The sequence below is a fragment of the Fundulus heteroclitus genome, chromosome 21, assembly GCF_011125445.2.
Source record: "Fundulus heteroclitus isolate FHET01 chromosome 21, MU-UCD_Fhet_4.1, whole genome shotgun sequence".
Taxonomy (NCBI): Eukaryota; Metazoa; Chordata; class Actinopteri; order Cyprinodontiformes; family Fundulidae; genus Fundulus; species Fundulus heteroclitus.
In genome coordinates this window covers 41,369,353-41,389,690 of record NC_046381.1, presented here as the reverse complement: position 1 = coordinate 41,389,690, position 20,338 = coordinate 41,369,353, and the positions used below count along the sequence as shown (strand labels likewise).

Below are 20,338 nucleotides of genomic sequence, written 5' to 3'. Positions count from 1 at the left end.
ATATATATATATATATATATATATATATATATATATATATATATATGGACATATATATATATATATATATATATATATATATATATATATGGACATATATATATATATATATATATATATATATATATATATATATATATATATATATATATGGACATATATATATATATATATATATATATATATACTTATATATATACATATATCTATGCGCCTACATACATACGTACCTACGCGTATATATGTGCATATACATTGTATACATTTGTACAGACATACATACATGTGTACTGACTTATGTTCAGGTGTTGATAGCAGCAGAAGTCACTACATCAGGATTATTGCACCTGTAGGTGTTTGTGAGAGTGAACTTGTGTCTGTGAGGTTTATCCATGAGAAAAATGCTCCATAGAGGTTGTGAGGAGCCAGAGACCCCCTCCCAGAGCGGCGAGGCAGACGCCAGGGGAACCAGAACCCTAGATGTTCAAGCTTGTCAATCACAACAATCTGCATCTCTGCTGGACTTTGATCAGTCATCGTTTAACTACTCCTGAGCGCCTCAGAGCTTTAACTCCTGGGTGTCTGTCTTCTTTTCCAGTTCCTGTTCCTGTCAGAGATCCTGCAGTGGAGAGCTCAGACCACTCCGGACCACGTCCTCTACACCCTCCTCAGCTCCCGGGTAACAGAAAACACAGAAAACACAGAAAACACGCCTCAGAGCATTCCCTCTAACCAGACTAAAGCCAGCTGCATGTATCTCCGCCTAGCTCCACTCACATACATCTGGGACACCGCCATAGGAATTGCCTTTATTGAAGGCTGAACCTTATCAAAAATCCTTGCATATGATTGGATAAGCCACTTGTCTGTCATCTTTATTGACGTGCTATTTCAACCACTCACACTGAAGCTAACCCGTGACGCTGATGAGACCGACGCAGGAGTCGATCCCGGGCCGATCACGTTGATGACTAAAGGCCTCCTAACATGGTTTGTGCTAACCGCTAACCGCTCCGGGGCGCGTCTGCAGCAGACGTGGACGCGCCCCGGAAAACAAAACTTGCCAAATCCGGTCGGGAGAAGGGCGAAAACATGGTTTCCACCAACAAAAGCCTTCAGAGCTTTCTCTGATGTTCTTTTAATGAAACAATATTAGGTAGATTGGACAACACGGAAGAAATAGCAGCATCTATGTTAACGCTTGCTTCCTTGATGCGAGCCGCCATTGCTATCAAAACAGTCTCACATCATGGTCGCGTCTCCGCTACGTCACATCTATGAAACACCAGCCCTGCGTCCTGATTGGCTGGACAATAAAATTGGTTGGAGAAATCACTTTCTATGGAAGATGTCCCAGATGTATGTGAGTGGAGCTAGGCGGAGCAACATACAGCTGGCTAGAGTCAGGTTATTCCCTCACAGCTGCAGGGGCTCAAACATCCCTCTCTGCTCTCCCTTCCCGCCTGCAGGGGGCGGTGTCCAGCTCCCTCACCTGCCTGCAGCTGCATAAGAGGGCGGAGCGGGTGGCGGCGCTGCTGATGGAGCGAGGAGGCCTGCAGGAGGGCGACCACGTGGCTTTGGTCTACCCACCAGGTCTCTGCTTGGTTTCTGCACATGTCACTACAGCAGGGGTGTCAAACTGATTTTGGTTTAGGGGCCGCATTCAGCTTAATCTGATCTCAAGAGGGCCACACGAGTAAACTCATTGCAAGATTAAATAGAACTAATAAATGTGGACTTGTTGTTGATTTTTGTATTAAATTAATTTCACTTTTACACAATATATTATGAATAACCTCAGCGTTTTTAAGAAAAGTATGTGCAATTTCAACAATACTTTTACTCAGATAAACATTTACTTGTGCATTATGCATAAGAACTGATCACAGTGATTATACAATGTTGAAAAACATTTATTCCCATTTTTTGGAACTTAAAAACACTGTCCTGCATGACAAAATACATCAAACAGATAATAATTAAGAAATTATTTAAATTTTTCCACACCTGAAGCTTAATCTGCTTATTAAAACACAGCGCCCCTCGTGGACAATATAGGAACTGCATATTTTCAATTAAACAAAATAGATGTTTTTTTTCAATAATTGTTTTATCATTCTCTTCCTTTTATCTTGTCCACTTGTGAAAGTCAAATCTGATGAGCTCTTTGTGGCATCTTATTGCCACATTGCCAGACAGGACACTGGGAGGGGGGGGGGAGGGCCGGACTAAATTGGACTAAATTGCACTACAGCCAGGCAGGGTTATAGTATTCCTGCTGCCTCACCTCCCCTCTCTGCTCCTCCTGCTCCTCCTGCTCCTCCTGCTCCTCCTGCAGGCATCGACCTGATCGCGGCCTTCTACGGCTGCCTGTACGCCGGCTGCGTTCCCATCACGGTGCGGCCGCCGCATCCTCAGAACATCTCCACCACGCTGCCCACCGTCAAGATGATCGTGGAGGTCCGCCTCTCCTTTTTCTCTCTCCGTCTTCCCACCTCCGCAGCTTAAAGAAGATAACCGGGTAATAACGTCTCTGTCCCCCCCCCCCCCCCCCCCCCCCCCCCCCCCCCCCGCAGGTCAGCCACTCGGCCTGCGTGATGACCACGGCCGTCATCTGCAAGCTGCTGCGCTCCAAGGAGGCCACAGCCACCGTGGACATCAGGAACTGGCCCCCGGTCCTGGACACCGGTACGGTTCCTCAGCGTTTAACCGGGAACATTATGAAGTTAATCACTGCGTTCTGTTTAACCAGTGCAGAAAAATGTTCTAGTTGTTTCAGGAGCACAACTACAGAGTCTGGAGACTTTATTCCTCATCACCATTCTTGGTTTTTAGGGTCCAGAAATCTCTCATGAATTATTATATTCTGGCTCTGAATCTTTTTCTAGAAAGGAAAGAGAACGCTGGAATCTTAAATCTGGAGATTTGACTCAAATGTTTGGGAATCCCTTAATAACCGTCAGATGGACGTTCTGTTCTCTAAAGCCTGATGGACTCCAGATGTTTTAAATCAGAGGACGCTCCCCCTGGTGGACCCAAGAGGCACTACAGGAAGTCCCACTGCAGATGTGTGCTGCTGTGGCCCAGCTGCTGATGAAACATTTAGTTCTGGTTAGGGCTGAACGATTTTGGAAAATAATCTAATTGCGTTTTTTTTCTCTTAATGTTGTGATTTAATGCGATTTTTTTCCCCAGTTTAATTTATCATGTCTTTTTAAATATATACAAACAATAAATTATTTTGTTTCCTCGCTGTGCAGATTAGTTGCTAAAAGACCCGCAGCATCTAAACTCAGAGCAGAAATTATCGCGTTCTGACTACGATATATTTCAACCAAAAATGCAATTTTGACTTTTCTCTGCATTAACCACAAGCAACAAAAACATCCTCTAAATAAAGACGTTTGTAAACAAGGACCATTTAAAACAAGAACTTTTAATGTTTCTATTAATCAGAATATTATTCAAGAGAACAGTTTTTAATTGATTTGGACATCAATCCTTGTTGAACATAAAGTGCAACCAACAAGCAAGTCTATGTATTAAACTGATTGACCAGAACTTAATGCTATGTATGATTATATAAACTCTAAAACAAGTAATAAAATTAGATTATCTCACTGCTGCAACTGTCTTCCCTTCCATGTGGAGGCAAACCCACTTTAAACATTTTACCAACACCTAAAGGACGCGTCTGATTTACTAATTGTTACATAGCCAAAAATTGCAGACTCTGCGATTTGGAAATTGCGTTTTTTTTAAATCGCGATTATATTGAAAATGCGATTAAGTGTTCAGCCCTAGTTCTGGTGAATTTTAGTCGCTGTCTTACAGAACGCTGCTAAGCAGAAGGTGAAGCAGTAAAATATTATGGTCTGGATCTTCTACCCTCACCTTTAGCATCTGTCCTGCAGCTTCTGGGTCTGTTAGCTTCTGGATTAAAGATAAAGTCTAAATGGGAAGGCTGTGTTTAATAAAACTTAGTACGCCCTTCCTGCTTTCAGTACCAGCGACCTGATTATGATGCTTTATAGGACCTCTATAGGGAGAAATCAACAATGGCCTCCATCAGTGTGGGAGGGGTCAAAAAGTCCATCATTCTGCAGAGAAAGCGTCTGATTATTCCCAGGTGGAAAACATGTAGGTCAGCTGTCCGTATTCCCAGGAGGGATATCCTGGCAGATGAGACCAAAGACGTGAGACTTGTTCATCAACAGGGCAGAGGTCCCAAACGCAGCTGCAGATCTGCAACAGAACCACTAAAAGGGGAAATAATCCAGATTCTGCAGTGGCCTAGTCAAAGTCCAGACGTCAGCCTGATGCTACTGTGGGGAGACTTTCAGGGAGCTGCAGGAAACAAACGTCTGGGAACTTTGGTGAATCTGGAGTTTCTCCTCAGCAGAGGCTGCAGAGAAGTTGGTGCTGTTGGGTCATGGGGAGCTCTTAGTTTTTCACCCTCAGCATCTGATTGGGCTTTGTTTGATAGATAATAATCGTTCTTCTACACTTCAGGTTAGATTCAGGAACTTTTACAACCTGGTGAAGGTCCGATCCTTTGTTTTAGTCCTGATCCACCCATAAGAGGGCGTGCTTTCTTTTATACCATGACACGGTCACAGATTTATCCCTAAATGACTTCAATTAATGATCTGGAGGCGCTGGCAGTGCTCCTCATGGTGGAGGACTGACTGAACCTCTGGGTTCTAATGGTTCTGGAGGGGCCCGGCCCGGATATTTGCTGCATCAGCCGACTGAACGTGTGTTTGTTGTGCAGACGACCTGCCAAAGAAGAAGCCCCCTGCTCTCTATAAGCCCACCAACCCTGACGGCTTGGCCTACCTGGACTTCAGCGTGTCCACCACCGGCATGCTGGCCGGAGTCCAGGTCAGTTCAGAACCGTCCGCTCCAGAACCGGGGAAACCGCTGCAGACTGGGAACGTTTAGACAGCCGACTTCTCCAAGTCGGCCGTCTAAAGAGAATAAAGTTAACTCTTGGTTCTTCCGTCTGTCGCCCCTCTGCAGATGTCCCATAATGCAGTTGGAGCCTTCTGCCGCTCGGTGAAGCTGCAGTGTGAGCTGTACCCGTCCAGAGAGGTGGCCATCTGTCTGGACCCGTACTGCGGCCTGGGCTTCGTCCTCTGGTGCCTCTGCAGGTCGGTGCCGCTCTGAAACAGCGTCATGTTTACGTCGTCATGTTTACGCCGTCATGTCTACGCCGTCATGTCTACGCCGTCATGTTTACGCCGTCATGTTTACGCCGTCATGTCTACGCCGTCATGTTTACGCCGTCATGTTTACGCCGTCATGTCTACGCCGTCATGTTTACGCCGTCATGTTTACGCCGTCATGTCTACGCCGTCATGTCTACGTCGTCATGTTTACGCCGTCATGTTTACGCCGTCATGTCTACGCCGTCATGTCTACGCCGTCATGTCTACGTCGTCATGTTTACGGCGTCATGTTTACGTCGTCATGTTTACGGCGTCATGTCTACGCCGTCATGTTTACGCCGTCATGTTTACGCCGTCATGTTTACGCCGTCATGTCTACGCCGTCATGTTTACGCCGTCATGTTTACGCCGTCATGTTTACGCCGTCATGTTTACGCCGTCATGTCTACGCCGCCATGTTTACGCCGCCATGTCTACGCCGTCATGTCTACGCCGTCATGTTTACGCCGCCATGTCTACGCCGTCATGTTTACGCCGTCATGTTTACGCCGCCATGTCTACGCCGTCATGTTTACGGCGTCATGTTTACGGCGTCATGTTTACGCCGTCATGTTTACTCCGTCATGTTTACGTCGTAATGTTTACGCCGTCATGTCTACGTCGTCATGTTTACGTCGTCATGTTTACGTCGTCATGTCTACGCCGTCATGTTTACGTCGTCATGTTTACGCCGTCATGTTTACGTCGTCATGTCTACGCCGTCATGTTTACGCTGCCATGTTTACGCCGCCATGTTTACGCCGTCATGTTTACGCCGCCATGTTTACGCCGTCATGTTTATGCCGTCATGTCTACGCCGTCATGTTTACGCCGTCATGTTTACGTCGTCATGTCTACGCCGTCATGTCTACGCCGTCATGTCTACGCCGTCATGTCTACGCCGTCATGTCTACGCCGTCATGTTTACGCCGTCATGTTTACGCCGTCATGTTTACGCCGTCATGTTTACGCCGTCATGTTTACGCCGTCATTTTTACGTCGTCATGTTTACGCCGTCATGTTTACGCCGTCATGTCTACGGCGTCATTTTTACGTCGTCATGTTTACGCCGTCATGTTTACGCCGTCATGTCTACGCCGTCATTTTTACGCCGTCATGTCTACGCCGTCATGTCTACGCCGTCATGTCTACGCCGTCATGTTTACGTCGTCATGTTTACGTCGTCATGTTTACGTCGTCATGTTTACGTCGTCATGTTTACGCCGTCATGTCTACGCCGTCATGTTTACGCCGTCATGTTTACGCCGTCATGTTTACGCCGTCATGTCTACGCCGTCATGTTTACGCCGTCATGTTTACGTCGTCATGTCTACGCCGTCATGTCTACGCCGTCATGTTTATGCCGTCATGTTTACGCCGTCATGTTTACGTCGTCATGTCTACGCCGTCATGTCTACGCCGTCATGTTTACGCCGCCATGTTTACGCCGTCATGTCTACGGCGTCATGTCTACGCCGTCATTTTTACGCCGTCATGTCTACGCCGTCATGTCTACGCCGTCATGTCTACGCCGTCATGTCTACGCCGTCATGTTTACGTCGTCATGTTTACGTCGTCATGTTTACGTCGTCATGTTTACGTCATGTCTACGCCGTCATGTTTACGCCGTCATGTTTACGCCGTCATGTTTACGCCGTCATGTCTACGCTGTCATGTTTACGCCGTCATGTTTACGTCGTCATGTCTACGCCGTCATGTCTACGCCGTCATGTTTATGCCGTCATGTTTACGCCGTCATGTTTACGTCGTCATGTCTACGCCGTCATGTCTACGCCGTCATGTTTACGCCGCCATGTTTACGCCGTCATGTCTACGGCGTCATGTCTACGGCGTCATGTCTACGCCGTCATGTCTACGCCGTCATGTTTACGCCGTCATGTTTACGCCGTCATGTCTACGCCGTCATTTTTACGTCGTCATGTTTACGCCGTCATGTTTACGCCGTCATGTCTACGCCGTCATTTTTACGTCGTCATGTTTACGCCGTCATGTTTACGCCGTCATGTTTACGCCGTCATGTCTACGCCGTCATTTTTACGTCGTCATGTTTACGCCGTCATGTTTACGCCGTCATGTCTACGTCGTCATGTTTACGTCGTCATGTTTACGTCGTCATGTTTACGCCGTCATGTCTACGCCGCCATGTTTACGCCGCCATGTCTACGCCGTCATGTTTACGCCGTCATGTTTACGCCGCCATGTCTACGCCGTCATGTTTACGGCGTCATGTTTACGGCGTCATGTTTACGCCGTCATGTTTACTCCGTCATGTTTACGTCGTAATGTTTACGCCGTCATGTCTACGTCGTCATGTTTACGCCGTCATGTTTACGTCGTCATGTTTACGTCGTCATGTCTACGCCGTCATGTTTACGTCGTCATGTTTACGCCGTCATGTTTACGTCGTCATGTCTACGCCGTCATGTTTACGCTGCCATGTTTACGCCGCCATGTTTACGCCGTCATGTTTACGCCGCCATGTTTACGCCGTCATGTTTATGCCGTCATGTCTACGCCGTCATGTTTACGTCGTCATGTTTACGTCGTCATGTCTACGCCGTCATGTCTACGCCGTCATGTCTACGCCGTCATGTCTACGCCGTCATGTTTACGCCGTCATGTTTACGCCGTCATGTTTACGCCGTCATTTTTACGTCGTCATGTTTACGCCGTCATGTTTACGCCGTCATGTCTACGGCGTCATGTTTACGCCGTCATTTTTACGTCGTCATGTTTACGTCGTCATGTTTACGCCGTCATTTTTACGCCGTCATGTCTACGCCGTCATGTCTACGCCGTCATGTCTACGCCGTCATGTCTACGCCGTCATGTTTACGTCGTCATGTTTACGTCGTCATGTTTACGTCGTCATGTTTACGTCGTCATGTTTACGTCATGTCTACGCCGTCATGTTTACGCCGTCATGTTTACGCCGTCATGTTTACGCCGTCATGTCTACGCCGTCATGTCTACGCTGTCATGTTTACGCCGTCATGTTTACGTCGTCATGTCTACGCCGTCATGTCTACGCCGTCATGTTTATGCCGTCATGTTTACGCCGTCATGTTTACGTCGTCATGTCTACGCCGTCATGTCTACGCCGTCATGTTTACGCCGCCATGTTTACGCCGTCATGTCTACGGCGTCATGTCTACGCCGTCATTTTTACGCCGTCATGTCTACGCCGTCATGTCTACGCCGTCATGTCTACGCCGTCATGTTTACGTCGTCATGTTTACGTCGTCATGTTTACGTCGTCATGTTTACGTCATGTCTACGCCGTCATGTTTACGCCGTCATGTTTACGCCGTCATGTTTACGCCGTCATGTCTACGCTGTCATGTTTACGCCGTCATGTTTACGTCGTCATGTCTACGCCGTCATGTCTACGCCGTCATGTTTATGCCGTCATGTTTACGTCGTCATGTCTACGCCGTCATGTCTACGCCGTCATGTTTACGCCGCCATGTTTACGCCGTCATGTCTACGGCGTCATGTCTACGGCGTCATGTCTACGCCGTCATGTCTACGCCGTCATGTTTACGTCATGTCTACGCCGTCATGTTTACGCCGTCATGTTTACGCCGTCATGTTTACGCCGTCATGTCTACGCTGTCATGTTTACGCCGTCATGTTTACGTCGTCATGTCTACGCCGTCATGTCTACGCCGTCATGTTTATGCCGTCATGTTTACGCCGTCATGTCTACGCCGTCATGTTTATGCCGTCATGTTTACGCCGTCATGTTTACGTCGTCATGTCTACGCCGTCATGTCTACGCCGTCATGTTTACGCCGCCATGTTTACGCCGTCCTGTCTACGTCTCCTGAGCTGACGTGTCCGTGTCGTCTGCAGCGTCTACTCGGGCCACCAGTCCATCCTGATCCCGCCGGTGGAGCTGGAGACCAACCCGGCCCTGTGGCTGCTGGCCGTCAGCCAGCTGCGGGTGCGGGACACCTTCTGCTCCTACAGCGTCATGGAGCTCTGCACCAAGGGACTGGGCCTGCAGACCGAAGCACTGAAGGTCAGTACGAGTCTGATCTGCTTCCAGGTCCAAATGCAATCCCAGATCACAGATGTACCTTTTTATCAGGATGCATCCTGAAATAATAATAAATAAAATAATATTATAAATAATATTATAATATATAAATAAATAATTATATATAAATATTTACTCCATAAGAGGATAAAACCATAATGGTTAAGAATTGTTTAAGAATGCATCCTTAGTTCTACGCTCAGGTGCTGAAAACCCAGAAAATGGACCTTTAATGTTGACTTTAAGGCGTTTTTTACACCCGGCATGTTCTGCTGTGAGGGATGAACCCAGGTCTGGTTCCCCTGCAGCCCGTTACTGTCTAAAGGCGACCGGTGGTGTCTCTGCAGGAGGCGTCTGTAATAAAGTCCTGAGCTCAGCCTGAGGCTGATTGGTCATCTTAGTGATTATCTGTCGCTCGGTCTCCATGGAGACAGGAGCTGCTTTTATTTCTGGCTTTTCCTCCTGACGTTTATCTCTCCAGGGTTTTTAGCAGCAGGTGAAAACAGGAAAAGATTCGGTTTATTCTGCTGATTCTCACTTCATCAAGCCTTCTGTTCTGTTCCTGATCCAGGCCCGAGGTCTGGACCTGTCCCGGGTCCGGGCCTGCGTGGTGGTGGCGGAGGAGCGGCCCAGGATGGCGCTGACCCACTCCTTCTCCAAGCTCTTCAAAGACCTGGGCCTCCACCCGCGCTCCGTCAGCACCGCCTTTGGCTGCAGGGTCAACCTGGCCATCTGTCTGCAGGTAAAACGCCTCCAGGCTCAGAACCTTAGCTTTACTGCTCGACCCGTCAGAGCGGGTACTGGACCTGAACCGGTCAGAGTGGGTCGGGTAGAGAAACCCTGCAGGAGCCTCATGTTCACTTCCTCTGGCCGGACCGAGCTGCCCGGCTGGGAACCAGAACCCCGGTTCTCCCGAAAGGTTCTGGTTTGACAGAACCAGACCTGAACCTTTGGGCAACGACTGCAGGAACAGGACTGAGCTTCAGAATAGCAGCAGTGGAGCACGGTGGTGGCAGCGTCATGCTCTGGGCTGATGAACAGCTTCAATGCTAAAACCCAGAACCTGAGGGTCTGAACACGCCTCTGGACTGCGGGAGTGTACATAACTATATATATATATATATATATATATATATATATATATATATATATATATATGTATGTTTGCACCATCAACACCAAGCCAAGTTTATTGCCAAGTGAAAACCTACTTGGCAATAAACTCGATTCTGATGTCACAAACAGTGTAAAATATAGAAATGATTTATCAAAGTTTGATTTTCAGCTTCACAAAAACTTAGAATCTCATCGATTGTGGTTTTGGAACAAAATAAATACTTTTATTGTTAAAAAGTAAATATTTGCATAATAACTCAGTTAAGGTTACTTTAATTTTATTTTTATATATTATTGTATATACATATACCTACATATGTATATATGTATGTGTATATATATATATATATATATTTCTTTTTAAGCCAGAAAATCTTTTTTGTTACTCTGCAATAACCAATTTAAGGATAAAATATCAGATTCAGAAACTGACTGTGTGACCCAGGCTGCCTCTGCTCTCTGATTGGCTGCAGGGAACGTCCGGACCGGACCCGACCACCGTGTACGTGGACATGAGAGCGCTGCGCCATGACAGGTCTGACGCCTCCTTCACCGTCTCTATCATCGACGGATTAAACACGTGTGAACTTTTCCCTGTTTGTCTCTGGCAGGGTGCGTCTGGTGGAGAGAGGCTCGCCCCACAGCCTGCCGCTGATGGAGTCTGGGAAGGTCAGTAGCTTCTCTATAAACCCGCAGTAAAGGAGAACAGCTGGTTGTTCTGCAGGTAGAGACGAGTCGTGATTCAGATTTAATCAAAGTTTGGAGGAAAGTTTGCTTTGGTCACAGCTGACAGCATCAGCCGAAAAGACGTGAGACAAGCAGCCAGAATTAGCGCCGGCGGCTCAGAGACGTCAGCGGCAGATGAATAGATGAGTGGCAGCGCGTCCCGGCTCTATTCCTCCTACATGCAGTGAGTCAGAGCCGCCTGCAGGAGGCCAGGAGGAGGCGCACATGTTCCCTCTGTCCGCTCCTCATGGGGGAGAAACGCTGCTCTGTGGGTTCTGAACAGGAAGTTCTGCTCAGCCGGACGAGAAAAGCTGCTCACCGCCCACATGCAGGAGGAGACTCAGCGTGAATAAATAGATAAATGCGTCTGCAGATGATTCTCTTCTGGCCCGTTCCACTGAAACAGGATCGTTAAAGTCAACGCTGGAGATGTGACTTTAACTTTAAGAGAGGCGCAAACGTTAACGAGCTAAACGAGCCTCGCTGTAAATGTTTCCCTCCTTTGTTCTCTGAATGTCTAATAAATGTTCTTTGTTAGATTTATGTGATGCAACAGTAACAGATTCCAAAAAAAGGTAAAAAACAAAACAAAGCAACTGGACTTGTTTTCCGTAGTTGAAGACGTTTCGCTTCCTCTCCCGGAAGCTTTCTCAATTCAAAAGTCTAGAGTAATGATGAGTAACGAGCTTTATACCATTACCAAACAAAGGCCTGTAATGGCTTAGATAACATGCAAATTCAACAGAAACAGGACCACCCCTTAGTAATGGGAAGTCGTTAAAGCCATTAAGCCAGCAGAATGGACCGAAACTGGTCCACTCCTCTGTAACGAGGAGTCGTTAGGGTCGTTATTGGCTTGGCTTAAAGGAACAATGTTTTAATCACCTGAATGAGGGTGAGAGTTAAGTTGACGATTGGCTGGAATTAATCCTATAGCTGTGTTGTAGGTTTTTGAGAGTTGGAACCTAAGGCCTCCTCCTCTGTTTAAGGTTGGTCTTTCTCTCTTGACGTAGATGGCTTCCTTCACACCCCTTTCAAACCATCTGTCTTCTTTGTCCAAAATGTGAACATTTTGGTCCTCAAAAGAGTGTCCATTACAGGCCTTTGTTTGGTAATGGTATAAAGCTTGTTACTCATCATTACTCCAGACTTTTGAATTGAGAAAGCTTCCGGGAGAGGAAGCGAAACGTCTTCAACTACGGAAAACAAGTCCAGTTGCTTTGTTTTTTACCTTTTTTTGGAATGACCATGACCTGGATGACTGAGAATCTTCACCAGCAAACAGTAACAGATAAATAATCTGACCCCCTGACGTCGTTTATTAAGACTAAAGTGCTTAACGTCGTGTTTTTATCCTCCCAGATCCTGCCCGGGGTTCGCATCATCATCGCCAACCCAGAGACCAAAGGACCGCTGGGAGACTCCCACCTGGGAGAGGTCTGCTCCGCCCGTCCCTCTGTCTCCGTTTGGCTCGTCCTCCTCATCAAACCGGGCTTTAATGTCTTCTTCATCGTCTCTGCTGCAGATCTGGGTCCACAGCGCTCACAACGGCAGCGGCTACTACAGCGGCTACGGAGAGGAGGTGCTGCAGTCGGACCACTTCAGCTCCAGGCTCAGCTTCGGGGACACGCAGACGGTCTGGGCCAGGACGGGCTACCTGGGCTTCCTGCGCCGCACCGAGCTCACGGACGCCAACGGAGGTGCCGCCGCCTCCGTCCCGCCTCTCTCTGGTCGTCTGCCGGCGGCGGAGCCTGACCGTCTGTTTGTGTCTCTTTCTGAGCAGAGAGGCACGACGCCCTGTTCGTGGTGGGCGCCCTGGAGGAGGCCATGGAGCTGCGGGGGATGAGGTACCACCCCATCGACATCGAGACCTCCGTCATCCGCGCGCACAAGAGCATCATGGAGTGGTAGGTTGAGCCGGAGCCGGTTCTGACCGGTCCGATCCAGGGTTCCCACGGCTCCTTCAAATCCTTGAAAGTTTATGAATCTGAAAAAATAAATTCAAGGCCCTTAAAAGTTCTTGAAAACAGCCAAAAAAACACCTTGTCCTTGAAAGTCCTTGAATTTTTTTGTGGGGTTGAAAGTTCACACGGATGACGACTCATGTCATTATTTTACTGCCACACGATCTTTTAAAATTATGTTGAATCCTGCAGACTTTTAATTTGCAAAAGTACGTTCGCTCTTCTTTGTTAGTTGGTAGGCTACGGTTTAGGCCTACGAGCGTCCAATAGGTTACATTCACGCAGTGTTGCCAACTCAGCGACTTTGTTGCTATATTTAGCGACTTTTCAGAGTCAAAGTCAAAAACTAGCTTAATCACAGATGAAAGTAAGTGAAACAAATTCATATAATTCTGAACATCTCAATGCTGCACTTTTTTCCATAAAATTCCGTTAAACAGTAGGCTAATGTACATCTTATATGTAATGTAGTATGGCATAGCCATGTACTGTGGATATAAATGTAGGCTATGAATATGATCAATATCAATGTAGGCTATAAATTAAGTCCACTTTCTTGCATTGCTTCTGACCCAACAACTTCTATGCCGTTTAATCTTTTATTGAATTTGCATTGTATTAAAATATAATAACCTATTCAGCGGTCACAGTAGGTAAATGCCGCCACGTGTGGTCCTTGAATTTGAGGAAATTGGTCCTGGAAAGTCCTTGAAAGGTCCTTGAATTTGATGTTCACCAAGGTGTGGGAACCCTGCCGATCACTCCTGGAGGATGTAGCGTTAGCCGTTAGCTCCGAAAAAAAGTAAAAAAAAAAAAACAGCTGGACTTTTTTCTGACGTTTGAAGACGTTTCGCTTCCCCTCCAGAAAGCTTTCTCAATTCAAATGTGAATTCAGTGAATTTCAAATACAAATTCACATTTGAATTGAGAAAAAAAATCAGAATGGGAACGAAACGTCTTCAAACGTCGGAAAAAAGTCCAGTTGTTTTGTTTTTTTAACTTTTTTTTGGGATGATCCTGACCTGGATGACTGAGAATCTTCAGCATTAGCTGTTAGCATTATCAGGTCTGGCTAGAGAGGGAGCCTCCCACACAATTTTATTATTATTATTATTATTATTATTCCTTTATTTAACCAGGAAAAGTCCCATTGAGATTAACAATCTCTTTTTCAAGGGAGTCCTGGCCAAGATAGCGGCAAAAAATAACATTACAAAATACATTACAGTTTACAATAACATCTATCTAAATTACAATTTCATAAAACAGTTACAAACCATAGATCTCATTTCCAAACTTTTGAGCAATCGTTTAAAATGTCCGATCGGAATCAAATCCTTCAATTACATAAAGATGTAATAAAATCATTAAAAGATCGACTAAATGAGCTCAGACCTCATTTAAAGATGAATTATCTCTGCAGCCTGAGAGGCCCAGACCTGATTGTGAGATAATAAAAGTTATAATAAGCGTGACGTCTCATTGTCTCAAGATAGAAAAGCAAGACAACTGCCAGGTGTGAAGGGATCTATCGATATAACGAGATAATAAAACAGTTCAAGAATAATCTTCATCAAAAGATCTGAAGATGAGAAACTGAGCGTCTCCGTCACGCAGCTGAAGGTTGAGATAATGAGAGAATTTTTATTGTGAGTTTGAGCTCTTATCAGAAGATCGTGAGGAAGTCAAACTGCTTCGTGCTTTTATTTTTATAACGTAGCGATGAGATTAAGAAGATTTGATCAGAGTTGAAGGTGTTTGACGCTGATGAAGCCGCCGTCACCAGAAAACAAGCTGGAGAAAATGTTATCTGTGCCAGCAGAGATCAGGTTTAGATTTTGTGAAGGAAAACTAGAAGCTCTCTCTCATGATAGTAAAACCAGGGGCTCCACAGCTGGTAGCACTGAGCAGCAGGAAGGTCCTGGGTTCAAATCCCAGCCTGGAGCATTGCTGAGTGAAGTTTGCATCAGTGGGTTCTCTCCGGGTACTCCAGCTTCCTGCTACTGTCCAAATATGTGACTGTTCAGGTAAGTGTTTGAAAAAAGTTAGATTTTTCTCTGTCCTCCACAGTTTTACTCCACTTTGTCATTTTTTTGTCATGAAATGCCAGTAAAATAAATCCAGATGTGTGATTGTAATCTGAAACAAATGCTGAAAAGTTTATAAGGCTGAGTCCACCTGCAGCTCAGGGACGAAGGACACTCTTCTGAGGACCAAGATGTTCACATTGAAGACAGATGTTTTAGGGAGAGGGGGGAAGGAAGACATTTACGTAAAGCAAGATAATACAACTTTAAAAAGAGGAGGAGGACTTAGGTTTTTAACTTTCACAAACTTACAACACAGCTGTGCCAGGCTAACGAGGCTAACGAAGCTAACGAGGCTAACGAGGAGCCTAACGACTCTCCATGTGAGGGGCGACCAGTTCCAGGTGAATCTAAGCTCTAACCAGCAGCTCTATAAAGCTGGAACTCCTCACTACTGCAAACACTTTGAATAGAGAAAAGTTCCTGGATGGGAAGAGAAACGTCTTCAGCTTCAGAATAAAAGTCCAGTTATTTTATTTTTTAACCTTTTTTTGTATTTCGTTCATTAAACAAGTAAGCAAAATGTTAAATAGTCAGTAAATACAGAGAAACAATTAAGTGCAGTAAAACCAGGAGTAAAAACAATGTAAACCCCTGAGAGGCTTTTACAGCGCCTGATTGGCTGACCTGTTCCAGCCAATCCCTGACTCAGGTGCAGCAGGTCAGAGGTCAGATGTAGCTGATACTCTGCCTCCTCTGTGTGTCCACCAGCGCCGTCTTCACCTGGACCAACCTGCTGGTGGTGGTGGTGGAGCTGGAGGGCTCTGAGCAGGAGGCCCTGGACCTGGTTCCCATGGTGACCAAGGCCGTGCTGGAGGAGCACTACCTGATCGTGGGCGTGGTCGTGGTCACCGACGTCGGCGTCATCCCCATCAACTCCCGCGGCGAGAAGCAGCGCATGCACCTGCGGGACGGCTTCCTGCAGGACCAGCTGGACCCCATCTACGTGGCCTACAACATGTAGCCCGGCTCGCCGCTCCTGCCGCTGCCGCCGCCGCCGCTCATCCAGTTCCCACAAACCCAGACGTACTTTTGATTCGATGTGTCCTGCAGCCGTCCGTCTCCTCCGAGGCCGTCTCCAAACCCTCGCTCCGCCCCGTCACCCGTAGGAAGCCGTAGAGGAACACTGTGTTCAGGGCGACACGCCGTCGCTCAGCCAGCCGCCTCTGGAGAGAATCTGTGGTTCAGCTGGAGCTTCACGGGCGCCAGATTGTTGTAAAAACTATAAATACTGTAGATAAACATAATAATCTATATGGAGAGGAACTAAAACACAGCGAGGTGTAGTAGCCCCTAACGCAGCTCTCTCCGCCCGCACCCTGAGCGTCTGAGTGAGTGAGTGAGTGTTCACCGTCCGCGTCGGCGCGCCACAGGAACTTTCTCTGTGCTTTTTATTCTAAGACCATCAAAGAAAAACGTTCTAAACCTGCAGAACAACAAAAAAAAAAAACACGACTGTGTGAATCGGCCGCCAGCTTTCTTCTCTTTCTCTTAAACTTTGAAAAGGTTTTTGTGACAAAAAAAGATTTTTTTTTTGTTTTTGTTTCCATTTTAAAAACAAAAAGAAGAAAAAAAAAGTGTTAAAGCGGTCGATTCAAACCAAAAAAAAAATAAAATAAAAATAAATAAATGCTGCAAATGTCACCAGATTCAATAATAACATGACTTTATAGGAGTAAACTCAGACGTCCGGTCCTGGAGCACCAAATATCTCGCTGAGCAAAGTGCACTGTGTGAATATGACAGAAATAGAATTATTATCATTATTTAAAGAAAGTTTTAGAGAAAATACAGCTTCAGCGTCCAGATGTTACTGCAGAGGTTTCACATCTGAGCAAATTTAACCAAATGACTTTATTTAAATAGACGTTTTATCCTGTTGAGGTTTCTCTGGAGAGAAATAAATCAGAGCGGACTCAAGTGTTGTTTTTATTTCCCTGAAACAAAGGGAGTAGCTGCGGGACCGAAGGTAAAGTCGGTCCTGGCAGAAACATCTGGAGGCTGTGGGGATGAAGTTTACATATAAAAAGCTCCTGTTGTAGCAATAATCATCCAAAGGTTGTTCCTTACTGGTCCTGTGGATTCCTGACACCATCTTTGTCTCAGCACACCACAAACTGCAGCTCACAGACGTTCCAGATGGGTTCACTCAATGTTGTCCTTTCTAAAATAAATAGCTCTTCAGCATTTAGAGGATTATCTATCTATATATTCCTAAATGTTTACTTTATTTGTTGTGCTTAAAGTGGAGCAACACCTTTCAGAAACGCTGCTACGAGGCATAAAAATGACTAAAAACCCACCTGCTGTTTAAATGGAGGCTGCAGTTTGCACCCCGTGCCACTAGATGGCACTACATCCTACAGACTGGCCCTTTAAGAAGTGAAATGGGCCACTGAAGACAAAACTGGTACTTTTACTTCTAATTTTAACTATTTTATGTAATACATTTCCAGTCTTGTAGGAAAGAATATAAACATGCCTGCTAGCTGCAAATTTACCAGCAGATGTTTAATTTTTATTCTGACTGGTCAACCTGTAAGACTCGGAAGACTAGCATCATAGTTTTAGAAATAAAATGATCTTTTTTTTCATTCTTCTGTGCAAAAGAACCCATCATGGAATCACTGAGTTGCAGGATTTGTAATTTTAAACCATATAAACATGCAGTTTGTTTGCAAATTGACTGCAATCTGATCTAATCTCCACTGTAACTTGTTTGTCTTTAGCAGGAATCCTCAGTAAAGAACATCCTCGGAGCTACCGCCTGATGTGCACTGACTCAAACATTTCCTGAGGTTATAGAAGATTTAACAGATGATAAAATGAATCTATGAAGAGTTTAAATAAATATCAGTTTATTCCAGGACTCCCTGGAGTCCTGCTGATGCTGCAGGTGGAGTAGAGAGTTTTACTCAAGAGTTTTGATGTCGGCGAAGGTTTAGTTTACACGCCTGCGGGTAAAAAAAAAATGTGACATTATCTCATCGCTTTGATTCCACATCAGGAAAAAAAATGACTCATATCAGAGGTGTGTTGTTTTTTTTGGTTTGTTGGTAGCAGCGTAGCGATGGCGTCCCATCAGAGACCAGAAGGACTCGTCTGTGTTCAGGGCTGAATGGGAGGGAGACTGCACGTATGTATGTGTGTGTGTGTGTGTGTGTGTTGTATGTAAATAGTGTTGATTTTGTACGGTAAAAGTGTGTGTGACTTGTTTTGTACACATGATGAAAAAAAGAGGAAATGACACTTTTATAAGAGCCTGCTACCGGCTCCCTGTCACACTATACAGTGCAATAAAGTGCTTTGATTGGCTAAAACTGAGACTGGACTGCTTTATTTGCTCTCATCATCGCGTGTTTCATTTCTACGATTTATTCATGAATTATATACGTAATTTCAGGAGAGGTCGGAGGAAGCAGCTACTCAGAAATGTCCTTTTAATCAGACAGTTTAGACACATAAAGGGGAAACTGAAATGATAGACCATTGTCCAGTTGGTACGCCATACTGGCACCGATTGCTTCTGCAGTTTTATAGTTTGAAAGTTCATGAAAAATATATAAATAAAACTAAGTAAACTGAAACTTGGGACAACTTGGCTTTTTAGTATTTTCAAAAATAATGTATAGGTGGTTTATTTTTACATTTTTAGTTACCTAGTCTTTAAGGGGAGCCCTTTACCTTCAAGTTCAAAACTGCAACATGTTAACATGCTAATGCTAGCAGCAGCGAGCTTATGTGTTCAGTAGCAGAATTAGCACTTAAAATAAGGAGCTAGCATTTTAAATATTTCAAGTACAACAGTAACCATTCAAATTATGCTAACCAGCAGAACTGGCCTAAATAATGTTAGTAGTACAGCTGTCATTCTAATTTTATGCTAAGTACCAACTGGGTTAGGGCTAATGCTAACTTTAGCATTTAATTTCATTTAAGTGTCAAAAGTGTTCAGTTATGCTAACTAGCAGAGTTGGCATTCTAATTATGTAATGCTAGCATCATAATTAAGCTAATTTGTAGAATAATTAAAATCATGCTAAGCAGCATTTTTGCGTCATAGCATAATGAGAGTGATGCTAATACCAACGATGATAATCGCTGCCAAAAATGCTAAGTAGCGTAGTTAGTTAAAGTTTCACCCCTTTTCTTGATTAAATAAGCTTTTGGTTGGTACTGAGGAAAATTTCAAATAAGCATTTTTCCCCTTTTTGAAGCATCTGTGCTCAGGTTGTTTATTTTTGCTATTATTATTATTATTATTATTTATTTGTTTTGCTCTGTTTTGCTTTTTAGGACAGCAATGAGCAGCCAAGATGGACAAGCCACCCCTGGAATTTAAGATATATTTTTCTTTTATTTCACCCTTTTAGAGTGCTGGGATTGTATTTTTATTAGCTGCTGTAAAAGGTTCAACTTTACACATGAAAGAGAAAAGTTTATACAGATACAAAGCTTTTTTACTGTGATCATAAAAGATCCACAAACAGAGGCTCAAACTGAGATAAACACTATAAAACTGACTGATGGAGATTTAAAGACTAAAACATGCTTTAGAGTCCCTGTCCCTTCACATAACCAAGAATCCCAGTTACTTTTACATCCAGAGCGATAATAACTAAAATATGAAGTTTATGTCTTCTAATAACTCCAAAAAGGGATGTATATAAAAAGAACTGTTAGATACTGAGAAACAATATCAGCCTATTGAGTTTTAAAGTTTATAAGAAAGGAAGGAAATGTGACACATCAGGGTTTAGAAAAAATAAACAAATCATTTAATGTTTCTCAGTGGATTGTTGGAAAGTATCTACATATATCTACCTTTACAGAGAAAAATATAACAAATGTATTTAATTTTAGTCCTGTCCCGGTCTGTGGAGGAGAAAGGAGTAATCAACAGTTTAATCTCCAGCCTTTCAGCCAAATCTATCCAGAAACGTTCTGTATCAGCTGCTAGAACCACAGAAACAAGGGATCACTTCAAGGAAGCTTTGTCCGTTTTTACAGAGATGGGATCAACATCTCTGAGATACACCAATGAAAATCCTTGCACTAGTCGGACATATCGGATCCTCCAGCTGGATGAGGACATCCCAGGAGGCCGGTTCTGCTGCAGTCAGTACCTTCTACAGAGTTCTGCCCCCTTCAGTGATGATTAATGTAGAAAAG

At 44.9% G+C, this 20,338-nt stretch overlaps 1 protein-coding gene across 3 annotated transcripts in view; it reads left to right on the top strand.

Moving 5' to 3' along the window:
• LOC105920597 (disco-interacting protein 2 homolog C) overlaps positions 1 to 18,490 on the top strand; it is a 78,902-nt gene extending 60,412 nt beyond the window's left edge. For 2 of the 3 annotated variants that reach the window (XM_036124931.1, XM_036124933.1), the window contains 14 exons: positions 599 to 679; positions 1,470 to 1,593; positions 2,339 to 2,460; positions 2,577 to 2,688; positions 4,775 to 4,884; positions 5,023 to 5,153; positions 9,087 to 9,255; positions 9,845 to 10,015; positions 10,863 to 10,924; positions 11,001 to 11,058; positions 12,478 to 12,552; positions 12,641 to 12,815; positions 12,899 to 13,022; positions 15,878 to 18,490. In XM_036124931.1, the coding sequence (XP_035980824.1) occupies positions 599 to 679; positions 1,470 to 1,593; positions 2,339 to 2,460; positions 2,577 to 2,688; positions 4,775 to 4,884; positions 5,023 to 5,153; positions 9,087 to 9,255; positions 9,845 to 10,015; positions 10,863 to 10,924; positions 11,001 to 11,058; positions 12,478 to 12,552; positions 12,641 to 12,815; positions 12,899 to 13,022; positions 15,878 to 16,130 (1,767 nt within the window). In that variant the 3' untranslated portion in view covers positions 16,131 to 18,490. The remainder of the gene's footprint in view (positions 1 to 598; positions 680 to 1,469; positions 1,594 to 2,338; positions 2,461 to 2,576; positions 2,689 to 4,774; positions 4,885 to 5,022; positions 5,154 to 9,086; positions 9,256 to 9,844; positions 10,016 to 10,862; positions 10,925 to 11,000; positions 11,059 to 12,477; positions 12,553 to 12,640; positions 12,816 to 12,898; positions 13,023 to 15,877) is intronic. The other variant, XM_036124932.1, reaches the window with a different exon arrangement.
• The last annotated feature ends 1,848 nt before the right edge of the window (positions 18,491 to 20,338 follow it).